The sequence below is a fragment of the Sturnira hondurensis genome, unplaced genomic scaffold, assembly GCF_014824575.4.
Source record: "Sturnira hondurensis isolate 20B ecotype Veracruz unplaced genomic scaffold, ASM1482457v3 Scaffold0009244, whole genome shotgun sequence".
Lineage (NCBI taxonomy): Eukaryota > Metazoa > Chordata > Mammalia > Chiroptera > Phyllostomidae > Sturnira > Sturnira hondurensis.
Window position 1 is genome coordinate 6,331,706 of NW_028081875.1, and position 19,497 is coordinate 6,351,202.

Genomic DNA, 19,497 nt, shown 5'->3' on the forward strand with positions numbered 1-19,497 from the left:
CTCAACCTTCTGTGCTATCCACCAGTGACCTCCATGTACCAGTCCCTAGTCTTCTGTTACTGGAAATTATCTTGCTCTGTCAGCCACAGGGCATTTGCACATATTATTTTCTCTGCTTAGAATGATCTCATTTCTGTCCCTTCTTAAGTTACCTCTCACTCAGCCTTCTCATCTCATTCCTCAGGAAGCCTGCCCTGAACCCATCCAGTCTACAAGGACACATTTGGCTTTTCCTTCTGAGCTTACACCACAGTGTGTAGCCATGCACCACATTGGAAGTTCCAGGTAGACAGGAGGTGTCCATTTTGCTCACCACTGCATCCTTTACACTCAGCACAGTGTACAGTAGGTACACTAGTAGGTGCTCAGTAATTTTTGCTGAATATAAGATTGGGGGCTGGCAAAGAGTAGGATTCTAAAGGGAGAGGATAGTCAAAGGGAGAGGTATCACCTCTAAAATGTCTCCCTAGCTCCAGACTTCTCCTCAACCACCCCGCCCCCAGAGGCCTGTCTGAATCCCACCCCAACTCAGCTCATGCTTCAGGGTCACTCCTTTTCAACACCATGTTGATTGCAGTCCTCAAGACTTCAGAGGAGTTTTGAGACCACTTTCCCAAAATTGGCTCCAATGCTAATTCACTGGCCTCCAGAGACTCAAATAAGAAACTTGCTCAGCTGAAAAAGTTTCAGCTGAAAAGGTTAGAAGACTCCTTTGTCTAAAAAATTTCCTCAGCCATATTCTTTACTTTACTGGTGAGGAGAAAAAGAAAGCACGCAGCTCCACCCTTCAATGGCTAAAATCCTGATTAATATACAGAGTCTGGCAGGAATAATGCCTCCTTGAGTGTGGTTGGTAGGGTAATAATATGGGTGTAATAATTTATAGTTTTAATTTGAACATTTCACCTAAAATATCATATGGTGTGCTTCAGCGTGAAATTGCTATATTTTGGAGTGACATGCTTATGATTTTATAATAAAATATTTTGTAACAAAAAAATGGCATTTTTTGCTGGACTCTGTATATGGTTCCCTGGAAACAAGCAAAGACATCTCCTGAACAACTTACTATTACCCCACTTTACCTCCTCAGACTACAGCAAAAGCCACTTAGAGATGATCAGTTCTCTAAGGGAAAACATTTCCTCTGTAGAAAATATTTCAGAGGCTGCCAGACAGGAACATAGAAATGACCATCACCAGCTGCCCCAGGGAACTGAGCAGCCCTCCATCATAGTATTTTCCCAATTCCTCACCCTGCCCCCATCACTGTGGCCCATCCAGGTCCTACCCCCACCAAAAGTAGTTATATCCCCCCAAATCCCCTTTCCCACCTTTTCACAGTCTGCCTGCAAATCTCAGCCTGAGCATTGGGAGCCTCCAGCTGTTTTCAAGAGTTAACTAAACAGTCATTTAATTACACTGTTGGGCTATATAAATATTGTGCTCCACAAAATGGTAAAAAGCAGATATTTTTAGGAGGTCACAGATGTTTCTTGTGATTAGCCAAGTCACAAGTTGGAAAGAATGTTTTTTCCCCTTAAAGAGGAGTTGAAAAGAGGCTCTCCAGTGGCTGCTTGTGGGGGATCCATGTCATGGGCAAGCATGGAAACTCAGCACAGAATTTCCCTCTGAACCCAGCAAGTGGGCTCCAAAGTCCAGGATCATGGAGCAGGCCATGGGCCCAGCGAGTCAGGCACCCACCCCCAACATGCGCTATTTTTCTCCCCCTGGATTTGTTCTGCCTCTTGATCCACATCACAAACATCCCTGAAGCACCTACTATGTGCGAGATGCCACACTGTGGCTAATTAATCACAGAAAGGGAGTTCCGATCACACAGACATTCAAGAAGGCTCACAGCAGCACTGTTTGAAATAGCCACCCACTAGAAACCATCCAGATACAACAGAACCCGCTTGGCAGTGAAACGAATGAAGCATAAACACTCACAACCATGTGCATGAGCCTCAGACACAGAATGCTGAGTGGAAGAAAATGCACAAACAAACAGAACTAGAATCTATGATGGCTGTCCTTTAGGAGTGAGTAAGGGAAGGGTGCAGGAGGAGGGTTCCTGGGGGGCTGGCTATGTGGTATTTCTACAGCCAGATGCTGCTTAACAGGTTTTGCTCCATTTGGGAATATTTTTGTGCTGCACACTTGGGATTTGTTGACTTCTCCCTATAAAAGGTGTATTTAAAAGCAACTTGTCCGAAGTCCCACACTATGAAGTGGCTGGGGCAATACCCAGCTCCAGGCAGTCTGGTTCCAGAGTCCAAGATCTTACAACAATGTCCTGCTTAGGTAGCCAGAACACAGCACCACTATAGTCCTTCTTTGGGCTTCACTACCACTGTCTACTGCAGCTGACTGCCAACTGCCAAAGAGTTTTCTCAGGTGCCTAGAGCCCACTCTGCCTGGGAGTCAACCACCCATGCACCCATTTCCCAAGAGCAGCCCTACTGCCAAGACTGATGGGAGTTGGCTTAAAAATGCCACAGCTCCCTCTTTCCAGAGTGAGAAGACTCTGAGATATGTTCTATGGCATATCCAGAATACCTCTGGGGGACTGAGCCTAGCAGTGCCCAGTGGTGACCCTCTCAATTACAATCTCTGGATCTTCCTTCCCTGACTGAGCTCACATGCCCACTCCCCCAAGCAAACTGCTCACACTGGTACTTTGCCCCAGGGTCTGCTTCTGGAGCATAAAATCAGGCAGTCCCTTCTCAGAGAGCGCATCCCTGGCCACCCAGTTCCCTCCAGCCACATTCCCTTTTGCCACACTCCCTTTCTGAATTATTTTGTTTAGTTATTTGTGTTACCATTTATTTGTGTTACTGTTTATTTTCTCCCCACAACTGACATATATCCCTATCTGAAAATAAAAGTTCTAGGAAAGGAGGAACTGTTCTGTCTGGGGACAGCTTGCTTACCACTGTCCCCACTCCTCCAACCCCCCACCCCCCACACCTAGAACCAGCAGTGATTTTCAGAATGTTTAATGACCAGTCACAACACAGTCCTGGACACATCCAGGCCTCATAAATAACTGATATATTGCCGCTTGATATCATTAATGCCTAACATATGATAGATGTTCAATAAATATTTGTTAGATGAAAGGTCCAATCAGTCAATGAAAAAAGGAAATCTGGCATTTCACTGCGAAAAATATAAAACCTGGCCTAATGGAAACCTTCCAGGATAGGAAGTTTATCGTCATTGATGGTGCTTTCCTGGACCCCGTGCCTAAACACATGTGAATAGATTCATCATTTCCAAAAAAGTAGAGCCCTGATAGTTGCCCCAAGCTCCAGAATCTCAATCTGGTCTACATCTAGACACAGGCACTTCCGAGAAACCTGCACAAGGGCCATGAGCCACTTGCTCCGTCTCTTCTAGGGCCTGGTGCACAGCTAAGTCATTTTCTGAGTTGAAGGAGGTGGTATCATAAGCCCATCCACTAGCTCCTTTTGCCAGCCTAGATTCAAGGTGCTTTTAGCCTCTCTCAATCCCAGATTCCTGCCACAAGTATTGTTTTCCAACTAGAGGTTATCTCCTTGAGTTGGAAGGAAGTGCTTCATTCACCAACACATGTCAATGCTTAGAACAAAGCCCACTCAGAGAAGATGCACAATAAATGTTTGCTAAATGAACCATTCAATAGATGAAAAGGTAACCTTGTAATAGTACATCAGGTTAAGTTCTTAGCAGGGCATGCAGGCCATGCACTCAATACTTCTCCTGTACTGACCCCTGAATCAGAGATGCAAGTCCCCTTCAAAGGTGGAAAGCAGGTTACAAATAGTAGATGAAGAGCTATTTTTCAGAGGATGCCTGGCATGTGAGCTGGTGCCTATGCCCCTGAGCTGGCCCCTGGAAGGAGTCCCTCATTTCAGCATCAGATGTCGACAGTCGGCAGCCTCCCAAAAGAGCATTTTCTGTGCATCCAACAAAATGAAAAAAATCCTTTATTAGAATATTTTTCTGTCTCCTTTTGTGCTTCAGACAAATGGATAGAATTTTCCTGACTCTAAGGAAACTCAGAATTCCTGTGAGTGGACCAGGACCCACCAGAGTGAGTGCCTCACTCTTTCCTACTCTGCCATTGCAGAGTACCTGATTCTGTAGCTCTATCTTTTGATTCCTACTTTAGAGCTAGGCTTCCCTATCAGATGTCCAGCAACCCTGAGGATTTCAGAGGGAGTGAATCCAGTACTTGACAGTGTCTTCAGAATCCTCCTCTTAGGACCCATCACGCCACCAAGGGCCTTGGGGAGATGGGAGCCCAAAGGACAAGAGCATCAGGAGAAGGCAAGCATAGGCATCCCCATGTGCTACCCATGGTTCCTGGGATATTAAGGATTGGCAGGACCACTCTCAAAATGGGAAATAAATCCCACCTCCAGGGAAGAGGGGTTTACTTTGCATCCTTCTCTTGTAAAGCAGCCCATCGTGAAATTCCCTTAAGGACATAAGTAAATTTGAGAAGTTTCAGTTGGGTAAGTCAATTCCACCCTTTGACACTTCAGGCAGGCATTCTCCGAAGAGAAAAGTCATGTGTAATTTTTTTTGAAATAAGTTAAAACTCAAGGTGGAGAATAGCTTCTGCGGGCAACTAAAAAGTGAGATGTGGAATACGTACATTGGGGCTCATATGTGCGTAACTGGAATGACACACAAGAAGCCAGCAACTGTGGGTGACTTTAGGGATAAATGGGAGAAGGGGGTCAAGAGAAGTATGAAAAACTGAATTTTCTCTGTATACTTCCTTGTACTATTTGGATTTTTTCCATGTGCATGTTTTTTTAATTGACTTTTTAAATTCATTCAACAAACAACTGTGGAGTGTACCGTGGATGTCAAGCATTGAGAATGAGACAAAGACAAACCAGGAACCACACTGGAGCACACTGGCAGGTGCTTAGGTCAGCCACATAACCAGTCATCCAAACTGAGACCCTTCAGAGGACGGAGATACCACTAATGGAACGTCAAGACAGAAGTGTAAAATGAGGCTGTTCTGGGCAAAGCAAGATTTGGTTGGCCCAGATAGGATAATACCCACCCACAGTCAGAACACTGGGAGAAAGAGAGGCATAAGAACTATGGGAGAAGATGACAACTGAATAGGGCAGCTTCATGGAGGAGGACCTAAAGGGTAGGTGGGATTTAGATGGTAGATTCAGGAGGGGGTGATAGGCAGAGTTAAGGCTGCAAAGAAGATTCTACACTTAACCGCTAGGAGTATTAAATGATGATAAATCATACCCATGAATGCATTACCTGTCTTAGCACATGCTGCTATAATAAAATACTGTAGACTTGGTATCTTATACAACAGGTATTTATTTCACCAGTTCTGGAGGTTGCAAGTCTGAGATCAGAGCGCTGGAATGGTCAGGTTCTGGTGAGAACTCTCTTCTTGGTCTGTAGTTGGGACCTTCTTGCTGTATCTTCACATGGTGAAGAAAGAGAGTTCATATGAATTTGGGTGGAGGGGCATAATTATTCAGTCCATAGCATTCATTACTTTACATGGCAAAAGGGACTTTGCAGATGTAACTAAAGTAACTAGTAATCTGACATTAAAATAGGGAGATTATCCTGGATTATCTGAGTGGGCCCAATGTAATCAGTCAAGTCCTTTCAAGTAGAGGCAGAAGATAGAGGGAGAGAAGCTCAGAGAGATTTGAAGCCTGAGAAGGGTCTCATATGTCATTGCTGGCTTTGCAAGTGGAGAAGCCACATGACCAGGAATGTGGGAGGCTTCCAGAAGCTAAGAGAGCATCTTCGGCTGATAGCCACTGAAGAGACAGGGACCTCAGTCCTACAACCCCACGGAACTAAATTAGACCACAACCCAAATTAGCTTGGAGAAGATTCTTTCCCCAGATGAGACACCAGACTGGCCAACACCTTGGTTTCAGGCTGTAACATGTGATCAAAACAGAGAATCCAGCTGAACTTACCCTGACTTATGACCTGCAGCAACTGGGAGAAAATGAACAGGTGCTGTTTTAAGGGACTAAATTTGTGGCCATTTGTTACACAGCAATAGAAAACTAACACAGAATATTTGAGTGAGGGGGGAGAGTAAGAGCATTTATGGGGGGAGCTGTGGTCATGAGTGCAAACATCTATGGGGCCCAGCAAAGCAGGCCCAGCTAGAAAAACAACAGTGTAAGGTCAGTGGTAAAGGGCCACCAAGATCCAACCTGGCATTCAAAGAGGCAGCAAGGAAGGTGGGGTGGGCCTGTCTGGAGAGCCCATCCCACTCTCTGTCCTCTGAGCTATTTTTGCTTGGCAGAAATATAAGATCAGTGTGGCCCCAAAATCCAATTTTTTGAGAGAACCCAGAACTCCAATTGTTATTTTAATAATCCTTATTCAAACTTTATACACTTTTCTAGGGAGATCAAGCAACACAGAAATGTGTGTTTTGGGCCATATGTGACCTTCTAGGGCATCAGCTGAGTGTAAGAGGCAAGGTAGAAGGTCTCTGAATAGTATGAAAGCCGAACGAGGCTTTTTCAGGAGATAATAGGGAGCCAGTGATAGTCCCCTCCTTTCCTCTCAACCAGAAGAAAAAGGGAAGTTACATACATGGAAAACTGTTGACTATGCCAGGCCTGACCTTCCTGGCCTTCCTCCCCAACCACTTGATGTCATAAGGGCCACTGGCCCCATTTCCAGGCAAGGCAGATGAGGAGCGGAGTGGCTCCACAATTGTCTGTGGTTACATGGATGTGCAGTGCTAAAACTCTGTGTCTGATTCCATAATCTGAGTACTCCCAATTGCTACACATGGTACTCCACATCAAGCTATGTGATCCTCTTCACTGAAAAGGGCTTTGCTGTCATGTTTCCCAAGGCCTAGCCACAATCAACCAGCTCCCTCTCTTCATTCAAGGCTGCTGCTCTTCCTTCTCTCTAGCTGCTACTGTGGTGGCTGCTCCTCCATGCCCACAGACCTCTCTCAGTCTGTCTACAGCCCAGCCTTTCAGACACATTCCCAGTGTTCACCTGTAGCTCAGTCTCCTGGCTTCCCAGTCCCAAATTTCTGAGACAGGAATCTAATTGGTTCAGACCATGTTTTTGTCCCAAGGCATAATGGAGTAGGCCTCCCTATGGTCATGCCAGCCAAGCATGACCCTCTGTAACCCCTCTCTCTTTCCCACCCCCCTCTATCCTCTAATCAATCAGTAAGCAATTTCTGTCTCAGGGCCAATCCCCCAAAATTACTCATGGTACTAACAGGACCACTCAGAGAAGCTCTTTCTGAAAACAGTGCCCAAACACCTGCTGAGACTTGTTTGATGTTCATAAATATGGCTTGAATGGAATGCTTGCACCAGGCAAAATAAACATTCATGACAGTATATGCAATCAGTCTAAAGCCTGTGAAACATCCACCACTGGCCTGCAGGGGCAATGGTAAAAACAGCATATGGGTCACCTACAGACAGATCCAGGTGAACAAAGGAACCAGGGAGTGCTCCGTGTCCCCACTCATGCTCAGCAAGGCTTCACCATGAAGCTGAGCAAATTGAACAAAAGGTCTCTTGGTTTCCCACTGACAGAATGAGATTTTGTTAGCAATGAGCACTCACTCTGCCTCTTTCTGACATGGACAGCTTAGGGAGGCCTCTGCAGAACTGCCCAAATCAATAAGGGGTTGGAAAGGCAGACACATAATGAAGTCAGAGTATTCCTTTTGCTGAGAGGGTAGAATTTTGTATACTCTTTATAAAGCCTACATTTTGAATGGAGGGCAGCAGCTTTTATTTAGCTTATATTGACACAGTAAATTTCATGTGTGTATATAGTATACAATTTGCTGTTTGATCTATATATAAACATATGAATCCATCACCACAATTAAGATAATGAATTTATCCATCACCTCAAGATTCCTCATGGCCATTGTAAACACCCCTCCCCCCACCATTTCTATGTCTTGGCAGCCACTGATCTTTCTGACACTAGGGTTTGCCTTTTCTAGTATGTTACATAAATAGAATCATATTGTACATACTTGGTTTTCTCTGGTTCTTTCAGCATAATTATTTTGATACTCAATTGTGCTATTGTGCATATGTCAATAATTCATTCTTTTTTATTGCTAAGTCTAAGATACCACAATTTGTTCATTTATTCACCTATTGATGGACATTTGGTTTATCTCCAGTTTGGCACTATGACAGCTATGAACATTCACATACAGATTTTGTAGTTGTACATATGCCTTCCTTCCTCTTGGGGAAAATACTTAAGAATAGAATAACTGGATCATTAGGTAAGCATGACCATTTGAGCATGGTCAATTTAACAACACTTCCTTGTGGGTTTTAGAGTGTCCACACTGTGTACATTTAGCCTACCAAATAAAGGTATACACAGATCACACAGGAACACATGACATACATATTCACCAACAGGGAGGTTACATCAGGCAGCCTGCTTCTTCCCAGTCCTCCCAATACATGAAAAGGGCTTCCAGAGGGGAGAACCTCACAGGATGACCTTCAACTTTGTAAATGTTCACTGCACAAGCTCCTGACACTTCAAAAGTGGTCCATAAGAGGGCTTTATAACCTGTCTCCGGGAGATCCTTTAAAAAGGAGAACATCTCACTGATCTAGAATAAGACAGTTATGATCAATACTGAAAGCTGCAGCATGAACGAGAGCAGGCATTCTTCAAGGATGCTCCCATCAACATCACCTGGGAACTTATTAGAAAGGCAAATCTCCCCAACCCAGACCTACAGAGTTAAACATCCAGTTGGGGCCCAGCACTCTGGGCTTTCACCAGCCCTGCAGGTGATCTGATGTATGCCCCAGTTTATGAAACAGTGGCCTAAAATGTCTTTCAAGTCCTTCAACTCACTCAAAATTGAATCCATCAGAAGTCATCATACACTATCACTTCTACTGCCTGTTCCACCTACATCACGTGCATTCCACTTTCTTACAATTCTGCAAGCCTGTACTAGTCTCCTCAGAGAACCAAGTTACCAACTGGAGTCCAAACTTACTCACTAAGGGTCATCACTATTTTCCCAAAGCACCAAACTAAGAAAAACTAGGAATCAGGCAGGAACTCAATCATTAAACCATTTAAATCCAACTGTCAAAACCACCCATTTTTCTACACGTGGATTTTACTCTATTATATTTCAGTATAAATAAATAAAAGAAAATTAAAAGATTTTAGGTGATACAGCACTCCAATACTCTTTACTACTATATAACCATCACTGCAAATGTACACATTAGCAGGAAAAATAATCAAACTTGAATAGGAAGAATTTGAGTAAAAATACGAGATATTTTTTGTTTTAATCTTCAGTTTAAGCATGATTTCTGCTCCACATTATAACCAAAGAGAGGTTCTCATTACTTCCTTGGTATTTTGCATGCTTAACATTTAGCCCAGTCTTTGAACAACCTCTCCAACTTCCGGCCAAGTAGAACTTTGCCACTCACTTTGAACTTGCCGGCAAGAAAAGCCTTCTGAGGGTTTATTTTGCCTAAAACCAACTCCATAAAGATAGGTTCTGGAAGTGTGAAGATGGTATCTGCTGGGAGCCTGGCAGATCCTGGATACATGTCCCCAGAACCATTCTTCAAATCAATGGTCCACTGCAGAGCAATCTTCCCATCTTTGGTGATGTCCAGCTGAAAGATGGCATTGACTTTCTTTACCAGCTGGGCCCCCACTTCTTTGACATAATATCTAATGTCCTGAAACACCTGGGAGCTCTGGAATTCTGAAAGCTCTAGAGGGTGTGGCATGGCAGGTTCCCAAGCTGAGCCCATTTCATTGCACTGACATGCCTGAGGTCCATGTCCTGCTTTGATCTTGTGTTGATGGTCAGTTCTTTTCCACATCTCACTGTGCTGGTCCTCTTGACCTAGCCATCTGGTTAGTAGGCCACTGTGGCCAGGATAACATCTGCAGGTCAGATTGTGACATCAAAGGTAAGGCCCAAACAGAGAATGAGGCTGGTGTATGTGCTGCAGTCTTATTGGCTAAACAGATGCTAAAATATGACATGGGGTGAGGACTCAAACAAGTAATTATGAGGTAGATCCATACCACCACCCCTCAAACCAATCAGGGCTATTGGTCTTACACGCCCAGAAAGTTCTGGACCCCTTGGTGGAAATAAGGGAAACTGGCTCAAGAAGGTCCTTTGGTGACATAAGCTCAGTCTTTCCAATGCAGGCATCTCCCAATAGCAGCCCTAACTGAGAGAGCAGTTATTCTGATTCCTTCAAAAGTAGATGATTCTTTCTCTTTCCTTTCACTGATTGATTGATTGATTGTTGTTGTTGTTCAAGTACAGTTGTCTCCATTTTCCCACCACCACTTTCCCCCCATCCCACCCACCCCCACCTATCACCCTCAATCCTCCCCCCTTTGGCTTTGTCCATGGGTCCTTTTATAGTTGTCCCTGAAATCTCTTCTCCCCTTTCCCCCCATTATCCCCTCCTATCCCCCCAGTGGTTACTATCAGTTTGTTCTGAATTTCAATGTCTCTGGTTATATTTTGCTTAACTGTTTGTTTTGTTGATTAGGTTCCACTTATAGATAAAATCATATAGTGTTTGTCTTTCACCACCTGGCTTATTTCACTTAATATAATGATCTCCAGACCCATCCATGCTGTCGAGAAGGACAGAAGCCCCTTCTTTCTTTTTGCTGTGTAGTATTCCATTGTGTAAATGTACCATAGATTTTTGATCCACTCATTTACTGTTGGACACTTAGGTTGCTTCCAGCACTTGGCTATTGTAAATTGTGATTGTGGACAAAAGTAGATGATTCTTAAGCAACAGATTATAGTGCTGGACTTGGCTTGACCTGGTGACTGGTGGAGGGGACATGCTTTTAGGGTAACATAGCAGGTTGGAGAAGGAATCAGCACAGACCTGCATCAATCAGAAAGTCAGAGGGAAAAATTTTTTTAAAAAACACATTTCTAAGATGACCACAGTGAGAGGGAGAAAAAATTTTAAAAAGACATATCTCTAAGATGAGCAGAAGACTCTGTCAGTCTTACATGATAGTTGCACATAATAATGTAGTCTTTATTTTAGCACTATTCTAGGCACTATGCATGTATTAATATTTTTAATCCTTATTACAGCACTTTGAGGTAGGTACTACTTTTTAACTTTATTTTACAAATGAAAAAATTGAGGCAAGGGGAGATGAAGTGATATGCTGAAAGTCACACAGCTAGTAAATAGGGTAGCAAGGTTTGAACAGAGGTGGAATGACTCTAGAACCCACTGTCAGTCTGTCTGATGCTTTCTCATGATTAGGATGAAGTTTTCTGGAGGGAATATCACAGAATCGCTCTTGTACCCTTCTAAGTGCATTATATCAGGGGTATATGGTGTCAGTATGTCCCATTGCTGGTTATGTTGACCTTGATCACTGCTAGGTTTCTCTACTGCAGTTACTATTTTTCCCTTTGAAATGAAGAAGTATCTTGTGGGGAGATACTTTGAGACTTTGCAAATATCCTGTTTCACATCATATTTCAGCCCAGTCCTTTCTGTATCCACCCATGGTCCATCAGTGTGATATGTGCTAAATGGTCATTTTCTATTCTGATCACTCCCTTCAGTTATAATGATTGGAATTCTGCTGTAAGGAAACACTGTCCCTTCTCCCCTACTTCTTTATTTTTTCAATTATGTATTTATTTCATATTTATTTCAATATGAACTTGTGAATATTTATTTTATTCTGTGGGTCATAATATATTATTACCATTATCTATTTTCTTGCAAAGTGTCCTAGATTTGGTCACCGGGAGTTCCATAAAGCTGGTGCCTGCATCCATTCCCAACCATACTGCTCTTATATGTAAGGGAAGATACATTAAATGGAGTTGCTGCTAGCTTTGTTCTGTCTTGGAAGAATGCAGAAAATAAGGCTTTGGCATATTTTCTTTGGCACATTATGTATGAGGTGGTATTATCAACGTGGAGCAGTTAAACAAAACTGAGTGGTCTCCAAAACCAAGTCTACTCTGAAAACACCAGATATGAACAACATCTGCATAGATAATTTAAAATGAAGAGACAAACAATGCCCTAGTAAATTCACTGTGAGCAACCAACAGAGAACTGGGCCCCATCACCAACCCACTCAAGGGAGGGGTCATCCCTTATGAATTATTCAGATAGGTCCCCATCTGGGCTGCCATTCCTACCTCAGCATATCAGAGGGCAACACAGCTCCATGGTCCATACCTGTTGACTTTATCTTTCTATCTTTTATAATTAAGTATTTCTTCCCTTAAAGGTATTCCCAATATGGATGGCTCCTGTGCTCATTAGTCACTGGGGTCATGCAGATTAAAACTACACCAATCATCACACACAAAATTTTTTGTAACTATGTATAGTAATGAATGCTATGTAGATTTATTGTAATGATCATTTCATAACATATACAAATATCAAATCATTATGTTGTAAACCTGAAACTAATAATGTTATGTGTCAATTACATCTCAATTTAAAAATAGATGAGCAAAGATGTTGAATGATTTTCAGGTGAAGAGAAATATCACCAATTGGTGATCCCTATCTCTGTACCGGGGGTGTCCAAGCTGCAGCCCATGGGCTGCATGTGGTTCAGGATGGCTGTGAATGTGGCCCGACACAAAATTATACATTTACTAAAAGCATTATGAGATTTCTTTTGTGATTACATGTTACAATGTATTTACTGTGTGGCCCAAGACAGCTCTTCTTCCAGTGTGGCCCAGAGATGTCAAAAGGTTAGACACCCCTGAAGTGTAGACTTTTCTCATGTCCTGGCATGAAACTTGTGGAAGGGAGTTTTACACTCCCTTCCTGAACATTTCTCGAGCTTCCCAGGTCAGTTCGTCTCTAGCATCCTATCCTCTATTTCTATTAAAAATTCTACTTTCCTTTAAACCTCAATTTAAACTGCATCAGCTTCTATCAACTTCACCACTGCCATGCAGTAGAATCTACACAAACATCTGGCTGGATATGTTTGCAACTTTGGGAGTCAGACACATGCTAAATTGGGGACCAGTGCACAAGTGCAGCCCAAAACAAGCATGGAGCAGCCTCGGAAACTCTTTACCAAGACTATGTGGTCTGTGGGAATATCCAATAAACAGCATTTCTCTTTCCTACCTGAATTCTAAAGAAATTGAGAAATAGGACATAGAATAGCAGATGGAAACCAAAATTTTGCCTTTATCGCTGATAGAAACACAGGTCAAATAAAAGACTTATGTGAGACCTCAGTGTGCCTGCCAATTGAACCCCACAGTGAAAGGCAGAGTTCCCCACTTCCCTCTCAGCCACTCTCCAGGGAGGGCTCTGCATGTGAAGGTGGTCATGAGGGGCCCCCACAGGGAAAGTGCTGGACATGGAGAAGCTCATTTTATACTTCCCAGTTTCATCATTCAAAAAAGTCACCTTACTTAATTGAGTAAAGCAGTGAAGAGAGGCCAGGAGTGATTTGGGGAGAAATAGCTTTGGAAGAAAATCTCTCCTTGAGAACATGCATGAAGGACCCATGGACAAAGACAATGAGATGAGGAGGATTGAATGTGGGAGGTGGGGGTGGGGGTAAGGTGGGGGAGATTATTGGGGGGATGGGGACAAGTATAATTCAACAATAATTTTAAAACTAAAAAAAAAAAATTAAAGCCTTCCTTAAAGAAATCAGAGAATGGAGACAGGCCCAGTCCTCTAGGAAATACTAGTTCTCGATGGAGCGGGTGTGGAGAGTAAACTCAAGGGATCCTGGTCATAGAACATTATTTTTCCTCTTTTTGTCCTTCAGTTTCTCTTTTCTCCCTCAGGTTTTCTTGAGTTTTAATAACTCTTATTGGGGGATCTCTCAGCTGCCCTCACTCCTCCCAAACCTCTTTGCCCTGGTAGAAGGAATATTTCCCCTGTCAGTATAGGTAAATAAATAAAGATTCTGCTTTAATGGTGAGCTTTGTGACCTATAAACAAGGAGAATATTTACATTGTGGGTGTCAAAACAGGCTAGCTTGAGTTTTATAAAATAACCCAGACAATAATTACTCACTTTCCCCAGAGGGTACACAGTGAGAGCCTGTCAAAATCAAGTGATCAGCAAAAACTAGTTCAGATAGAAAAGATTCCATAAGAAGTTTGAACATAAGTAATAAGACCATCATTGCCTAAAAGAATTTTCTGAAATAGCAAAAATGTTCTGTATCTGTGCTGTCCAAAGCAGTACCACTAGCCACCTGTGGCTATTGAGCACTTGACATATGGCTAGTATGACTGAGGAACTGAGTTAATTCTTAAATCTATATTATTGATTATGCTATTACAGTTGTCCCATTTTCCCCCTTTAGTCCCCTCTGCTCTGCACTGCCCCCACCCTCCAGCATTTCCCCCGACCCTTAGTTCATGTCCATGGGTTGTACATATAAGTTCTTTGGCTTCTCTATTTCCTATACTATTCTTAACATACCCCTGTCTATTTTTATTTTTTTTTAATTTTTATTTATTTATTTATCTTTAGAGGGGAAGGAGAGAGGGAGAGAAACATCAATGTATGGTTGCCTTTCGTGCGTCCCCTGCTGGGAGTTGGCCTGCAGGGAACTGGCCTGCAACCCAGGCATGTGTCCTGAGTGGGAATCGAACTGCGATCCTCTGGTTCGTAGGCCCGTGCTCAATACACTGAGCTACGCCAGCCAGGGCCACCCCTGTCTATTTTATGCCTACCAAATATGCTTATTAATCATTGTACCTTTTCCCCTATTCTCCCCTCTCCCCGTCCCCACTGATAACCTTCCATGTGATCTCCATTTCTGTAATTCTGTTCCTCTTCTGGTTGTTTGCTTAGTTTGTTTTTGTTTTTGTTTTTGTTTTAGGTTCATTTGTTAATAGTTGTGACTTTGTTGTCATTTTACTGTTCCTATTTTTTACCTTCTTTTTCTTAGATAAGTCCTTTTGACATTTCAGATTGTAAGGGCTTGGTGATGATCAACTCCTTTAACCTGACCTTATCTGAGAAGCACTTTATCTGCCCTTTCATTCTAATGATAGCTTTGCTGGATAGAGTAATCTTGAATGGAGGTCCTTCCTTTTCATCACTTTGAATGCCTCTTGCCAGTCCCTTCTTGCCTGCAAAATTTCTTTTGAGAAATCAGCTGACAGTCTTATGGGAACTCCTTCCTGGGTAACTAAACTCTTTTCTCTTGCTGCTTTTAAGATTATCTCTTTATCTTTATAATCTTTGGCATTTTAATCATGATGTGCCTTGGTGTGGTCCTTTTTGGGTCCAACTTGTTTGGAATTCTCTGTGCTTCCAGGGCTTGTATATCTATTTACATCACTAAATTAGAAGAGTTTTATTTCATTATTTGTTCAAATAAGCTTTCGCTTGCTTGTTCCTCCTCTTCTCCTTCTGGTATCTCTATGATTCATATGTTGGCACATGCGGAGATGCCCCAGAGGTTCCTCATGTTTTTGAATTCTTGTTTCTTCTTTTTGTTCTGGTTGGATTTTTATTTCTCCCTCATGTTACAAATTGTTGATTTGAATTCCATCTTCCTTCCCTTCTCTGTTGGATTCCTGTGGATTATTCTATATTTCACTTAGTGTGACATTCATTTCATTCTTTATTTCTTCTTTTTTTTACTGTCTATACTCAAGGAGTTCTCTCAGCATCCTGATAACCAGTGTTTTGAATCCTGCATCAGATAGGTTGTCTATCTTCATTTCACCTAGTTCTTTTGGGGGGGGGGATTTGTTCTGTTCTTCCATTTGGGCCATTTTTCTTTGTCTTCTTAATTTAGCAGTATATCTGTGTTTGTTTCTGTTTATTAGATAGAGCTCCTTATATTCCCTGTCTTAGTAGCATGGCCTACGTAGAAAAGGCACCTGTAAACTGTATAGGGCAGAGCCTTTAGATGATTGCCAAGGTGGGGCAAACTACTTCATTGCTTTGTAGCTGTGAGGGCTCCTGGAGGGGACAAGGCTGCTACCTGGTTTTTGGTGGTTCATCAAGCACCCATCCTGTTCCAGTCACTTCACCACCAGTGACTGGTGCCCTTCCAGCTGTTGCCCCAGTGGTGAATCCTGGACTGGGTGGGTTTGCATACATTCTAAGACTGTGCTGACTCTTTAAGCAGTGAAAATCCAGGAGTTTCTTTCACTGCTTCAACCCCCACTGATTTTTACAGCCAGAGGTAATAGGGATCTATGCTACTGGTACTGGAATCCTGTGCTCTGTGCTCTGGCCTGGGGCTGGGATCATTCTCTTCAAGGGTATCCTTCCTGTCCATTCCACCACTGCTGTGGCTGCTGCCACCTTTCTGTGCCACACCATTTTTATGCCCATCTCCATGGCTCCTCTCTTCCTGCCCACCTGGATGAATATGTCTTCTTCAAATCCTTGGTTGTCAGGCTTCCATACAGCTTGATTTTTGCATGGTTCTTAGTGTTATTAGTGTTGATATCTGGTTGTAATTCTTTCTGTGGTTGTGCGAGGAGCAAAGCATGTCTACCTATACCTTCATCTTGACCAGAAGTTGGAACTGAATTAATCTTATTTAGTTGTAATAAATTTAAATAGTCACATATGACTTTCTACCAGCATCCTGGGAAACAACCTCAGCATCATTCTAATCACTTTAAGGAAGTTACATGGCAATCTAAGGGATGCTGCCCCCATCTTTAATCACCAAATTACAACAAACATAACAATCACATTCCTAAAACCCCCAATTAACTCACTGGAGACTATTACACATGTGGAAACGAGACCAGCTCCCATTGGTGAGATGTGAACCATGGGTGAGGGCACCCCATTTTTGGACAAAGCTAAAAGCCTAAAGACACACATACTTATATATAGTTTAAATGGTACAATTACATTTATCTTTGAACAGGACATAAGCATGCTCAAGTTGGTGATTACGAGGTAACTTATAAGTTATACTGTATAAAGTGTGAAAAGCCAAGACATTTAATTCCTTCTCATAGCTCTTCTATGTTGTCCCTGATGGGTGAAAGATATCTTTGTTATCAATTACTGCAGTGATGCTGTGTAACAAACTACCCCCAAACTCACTGACTTCAACTCATGAGTTAATGGACCAGCAATTTATGATGAATTTAGCTGATGATTATTCTGGTCTCCTCCGGGCTCCCTCACAGGTCTGGCATGTGTCTGAATGTCATTTGCCATGCCTGAGCCATGTGACACTAATTCTCCTACAGGCTAATCTGGGCACATTGTCATGGTGGATGCAGGGCATGAGTAAACAATTTAAACTGTGTGAGTGCTTTTCCAGCTTCTGCTTATACCTATTAGCTAAAGCACATCACCTGGGAAAACCCAGAATCATAGTGGAAGGGTACTATCAGGCTACATAGCAAAGGGTATTGTTATGGACTGAAAGTTTGTGTTCTCCGAGAAACTCTATGTTGAAATTCTACCCTCCTTCCCCTGACACAATATGATGGTATCAGTAAATGTGGCCTTTGGGAGATCACGAAGATTAGATGAAGTCATAAGAGTAAAGTCTTCATGAATGGAATCAGCACTCTTATAAGAGTCATAAGATGGAATGTTTACCCTCTTTGCTCTCCACCACATGAAATCTCTGTGAGAAGTTAACAGCCTACAACCCAGAGGAGGACTCTCACCAGAACTCAACCATACTGCCACCCTTACCTTTGACTTCCATCCTCCAGAACTAAGAAATAAATGCCTGTTGTTTATAAGCCACGTAGTCTATGGTATTTTTATAGAACCCTAAGCTAAGAAAATTAGTACTGAGATGTGGGGTACTGCTATATAAATATCTAAAATTATGGAAGCAGCCTCGTAACCAGACAATGCATAGAGGCCAGAGGAGCTTTGAAGTGCATGCTAGGAAAAAAAAAACCCTACATTTCCATGAACAGAACTTTAGAGGTTATTCTGCTAGAAACTCAGAAGAAAAGAGAGCTGTAGAGAAAGCCTCAACCTTCTTAGAGAAAACCTAAATAAGCCTGAACAGAATGTTGGTAGAAATATGAACATTCAGATGAGGCCTCAGACAGAAATGAGGAATGTGTTTTTGAAAACTGGAGGAAGTGTGAGCCTCATTTTAAAGTGGCAAAGAACCTGATCATGTTCATGTTATAGTGCTTTGTAGAAGGCAAAACACTTTTTGAGTGATAAAATTGGATATCTAGCTGAAGTGACCTCTAAGCAAAGTGTTGAAAGTGAAACTTGGCTCTTCCTGACCACTTGTAGTGAAGTCTGAGAAGAAAGAAATTACTTGAAGATAGAATTTTTAAGCAAAAAGCAAGTAGACCTTAAAGATTTGGAAATTTCTCAGGCTGTCCACATTGCAAAAAAATGAGTATACTAAGGGTGTGGCCAAGCAATCACTGACAGGGAAATTAGTATGGGTGTAAAGTACACATGGACTTAATCAGACACCCTCGAGAGAAAACTGCCAATTTGAACTGAAGGGGAAGGAGATGGGAAGGAATGAAAGACTTCTGAATTTTATAGGATAGAATTATAGAGCTATTTGACTGTGAACATGCTCATTCTTCAAGACAAAGTAAGAAACATCTTGGAGACAATACAGAGGTCACCGAGACTCCCTCCTTAGTTTCTTTTTTTAAAACCTTTATTACAGTCTTTCTTTACCATTTAGTCCCTTTATACTCCCCTCTCCCCAGCAATCACCACACTGCTGCCCATATCCATGAGTCCTTTTTTGTTGTTGTTCAATCCCGTCAACCCTTGAGCCAGCCCTACCCACTAGCTGTCACCTGTTCTCAATCTATGAGTCTGTCTCTATTTTTCTTGCTAGTTCAGTTCATTCATTAGATTCTACATGAGTGAAATCATATGGTATTTGTCTTTCTCTGACTGGCTTATTTCACTTAGCATATTTTCCAGTCCATCCATACTGTTGCAAAGAGTAAAATTTTCTTTTTTACAGCCAAGTAGAATTCCATTGTGTAAATGTTCCATACATGTTTTATCCACTCATCTATTGATGGACATCTTCCCCACTTAGTTTCAAAAGTATAATTGCCTTGCCTTCAACAGGCCAGAGGGCATCTGCCCAAAACTCTGGGGTCAGAGCCATCCAGCAGCCCTGGGAACAAGATCCTGCCTGATAGAATTCTGAGGGCAACACCTCTGCCTAAACAGGTCTAGACTGGGTCCCAGGGGCCCGATGGGCAGAGCATGAAGCCAAAGAGTATTAAGCTTTAGCATGACAGTCTCATAAAATTTGCCTTGCTGTATTGGGTTTGCTTGGGGCCCGTATCCACTTTCTTCTTCCCTGTCTCCCCGTTTTGCAATGAAAATATCTATCCTATGTCTGTCCCACCACTGTATTTCAAAAACATGGAACTTGTTTGGTTTCCATAGGTTCACAGCTGACTTAGGATAACTTAATCGTACCAAGTCTCACCCACAGCTGAT

At 42.4% G+C, this 19,497-nt stretch overlaps 1 protein-coding gene across 1 annotated transcript; it reads right to left on the minus strand.

The window, feature by feature from the left end:
* Window positions 1–9,428: 9,428 nt before the first annotated feature.
* Window positions 9,429–9,899, minus strand: SCP2D1 (SCP2 sterol binding domain containing 1). The gene has a single exon (XM_037056991.1). The coding sequence runs from the start codon at window positions 9,897–9,899 to the stop codon at window positions 9,429–9,431; it is 471 nt and encodes a 156-aa protein (XP_036912886.1).
* Between the last annotated feature and the right edge of the window lie 9,598 nt (window positions 9,900–19,497).

Coding starts and splice junctions, on each gene's coding strand:
- SCP2D1 (XM_037056991.1), bottom strand. CDS start 9,899: ATGTGGAAAAGAACTGACCATCAACACAAGATCAAAGCAGGACATGGA.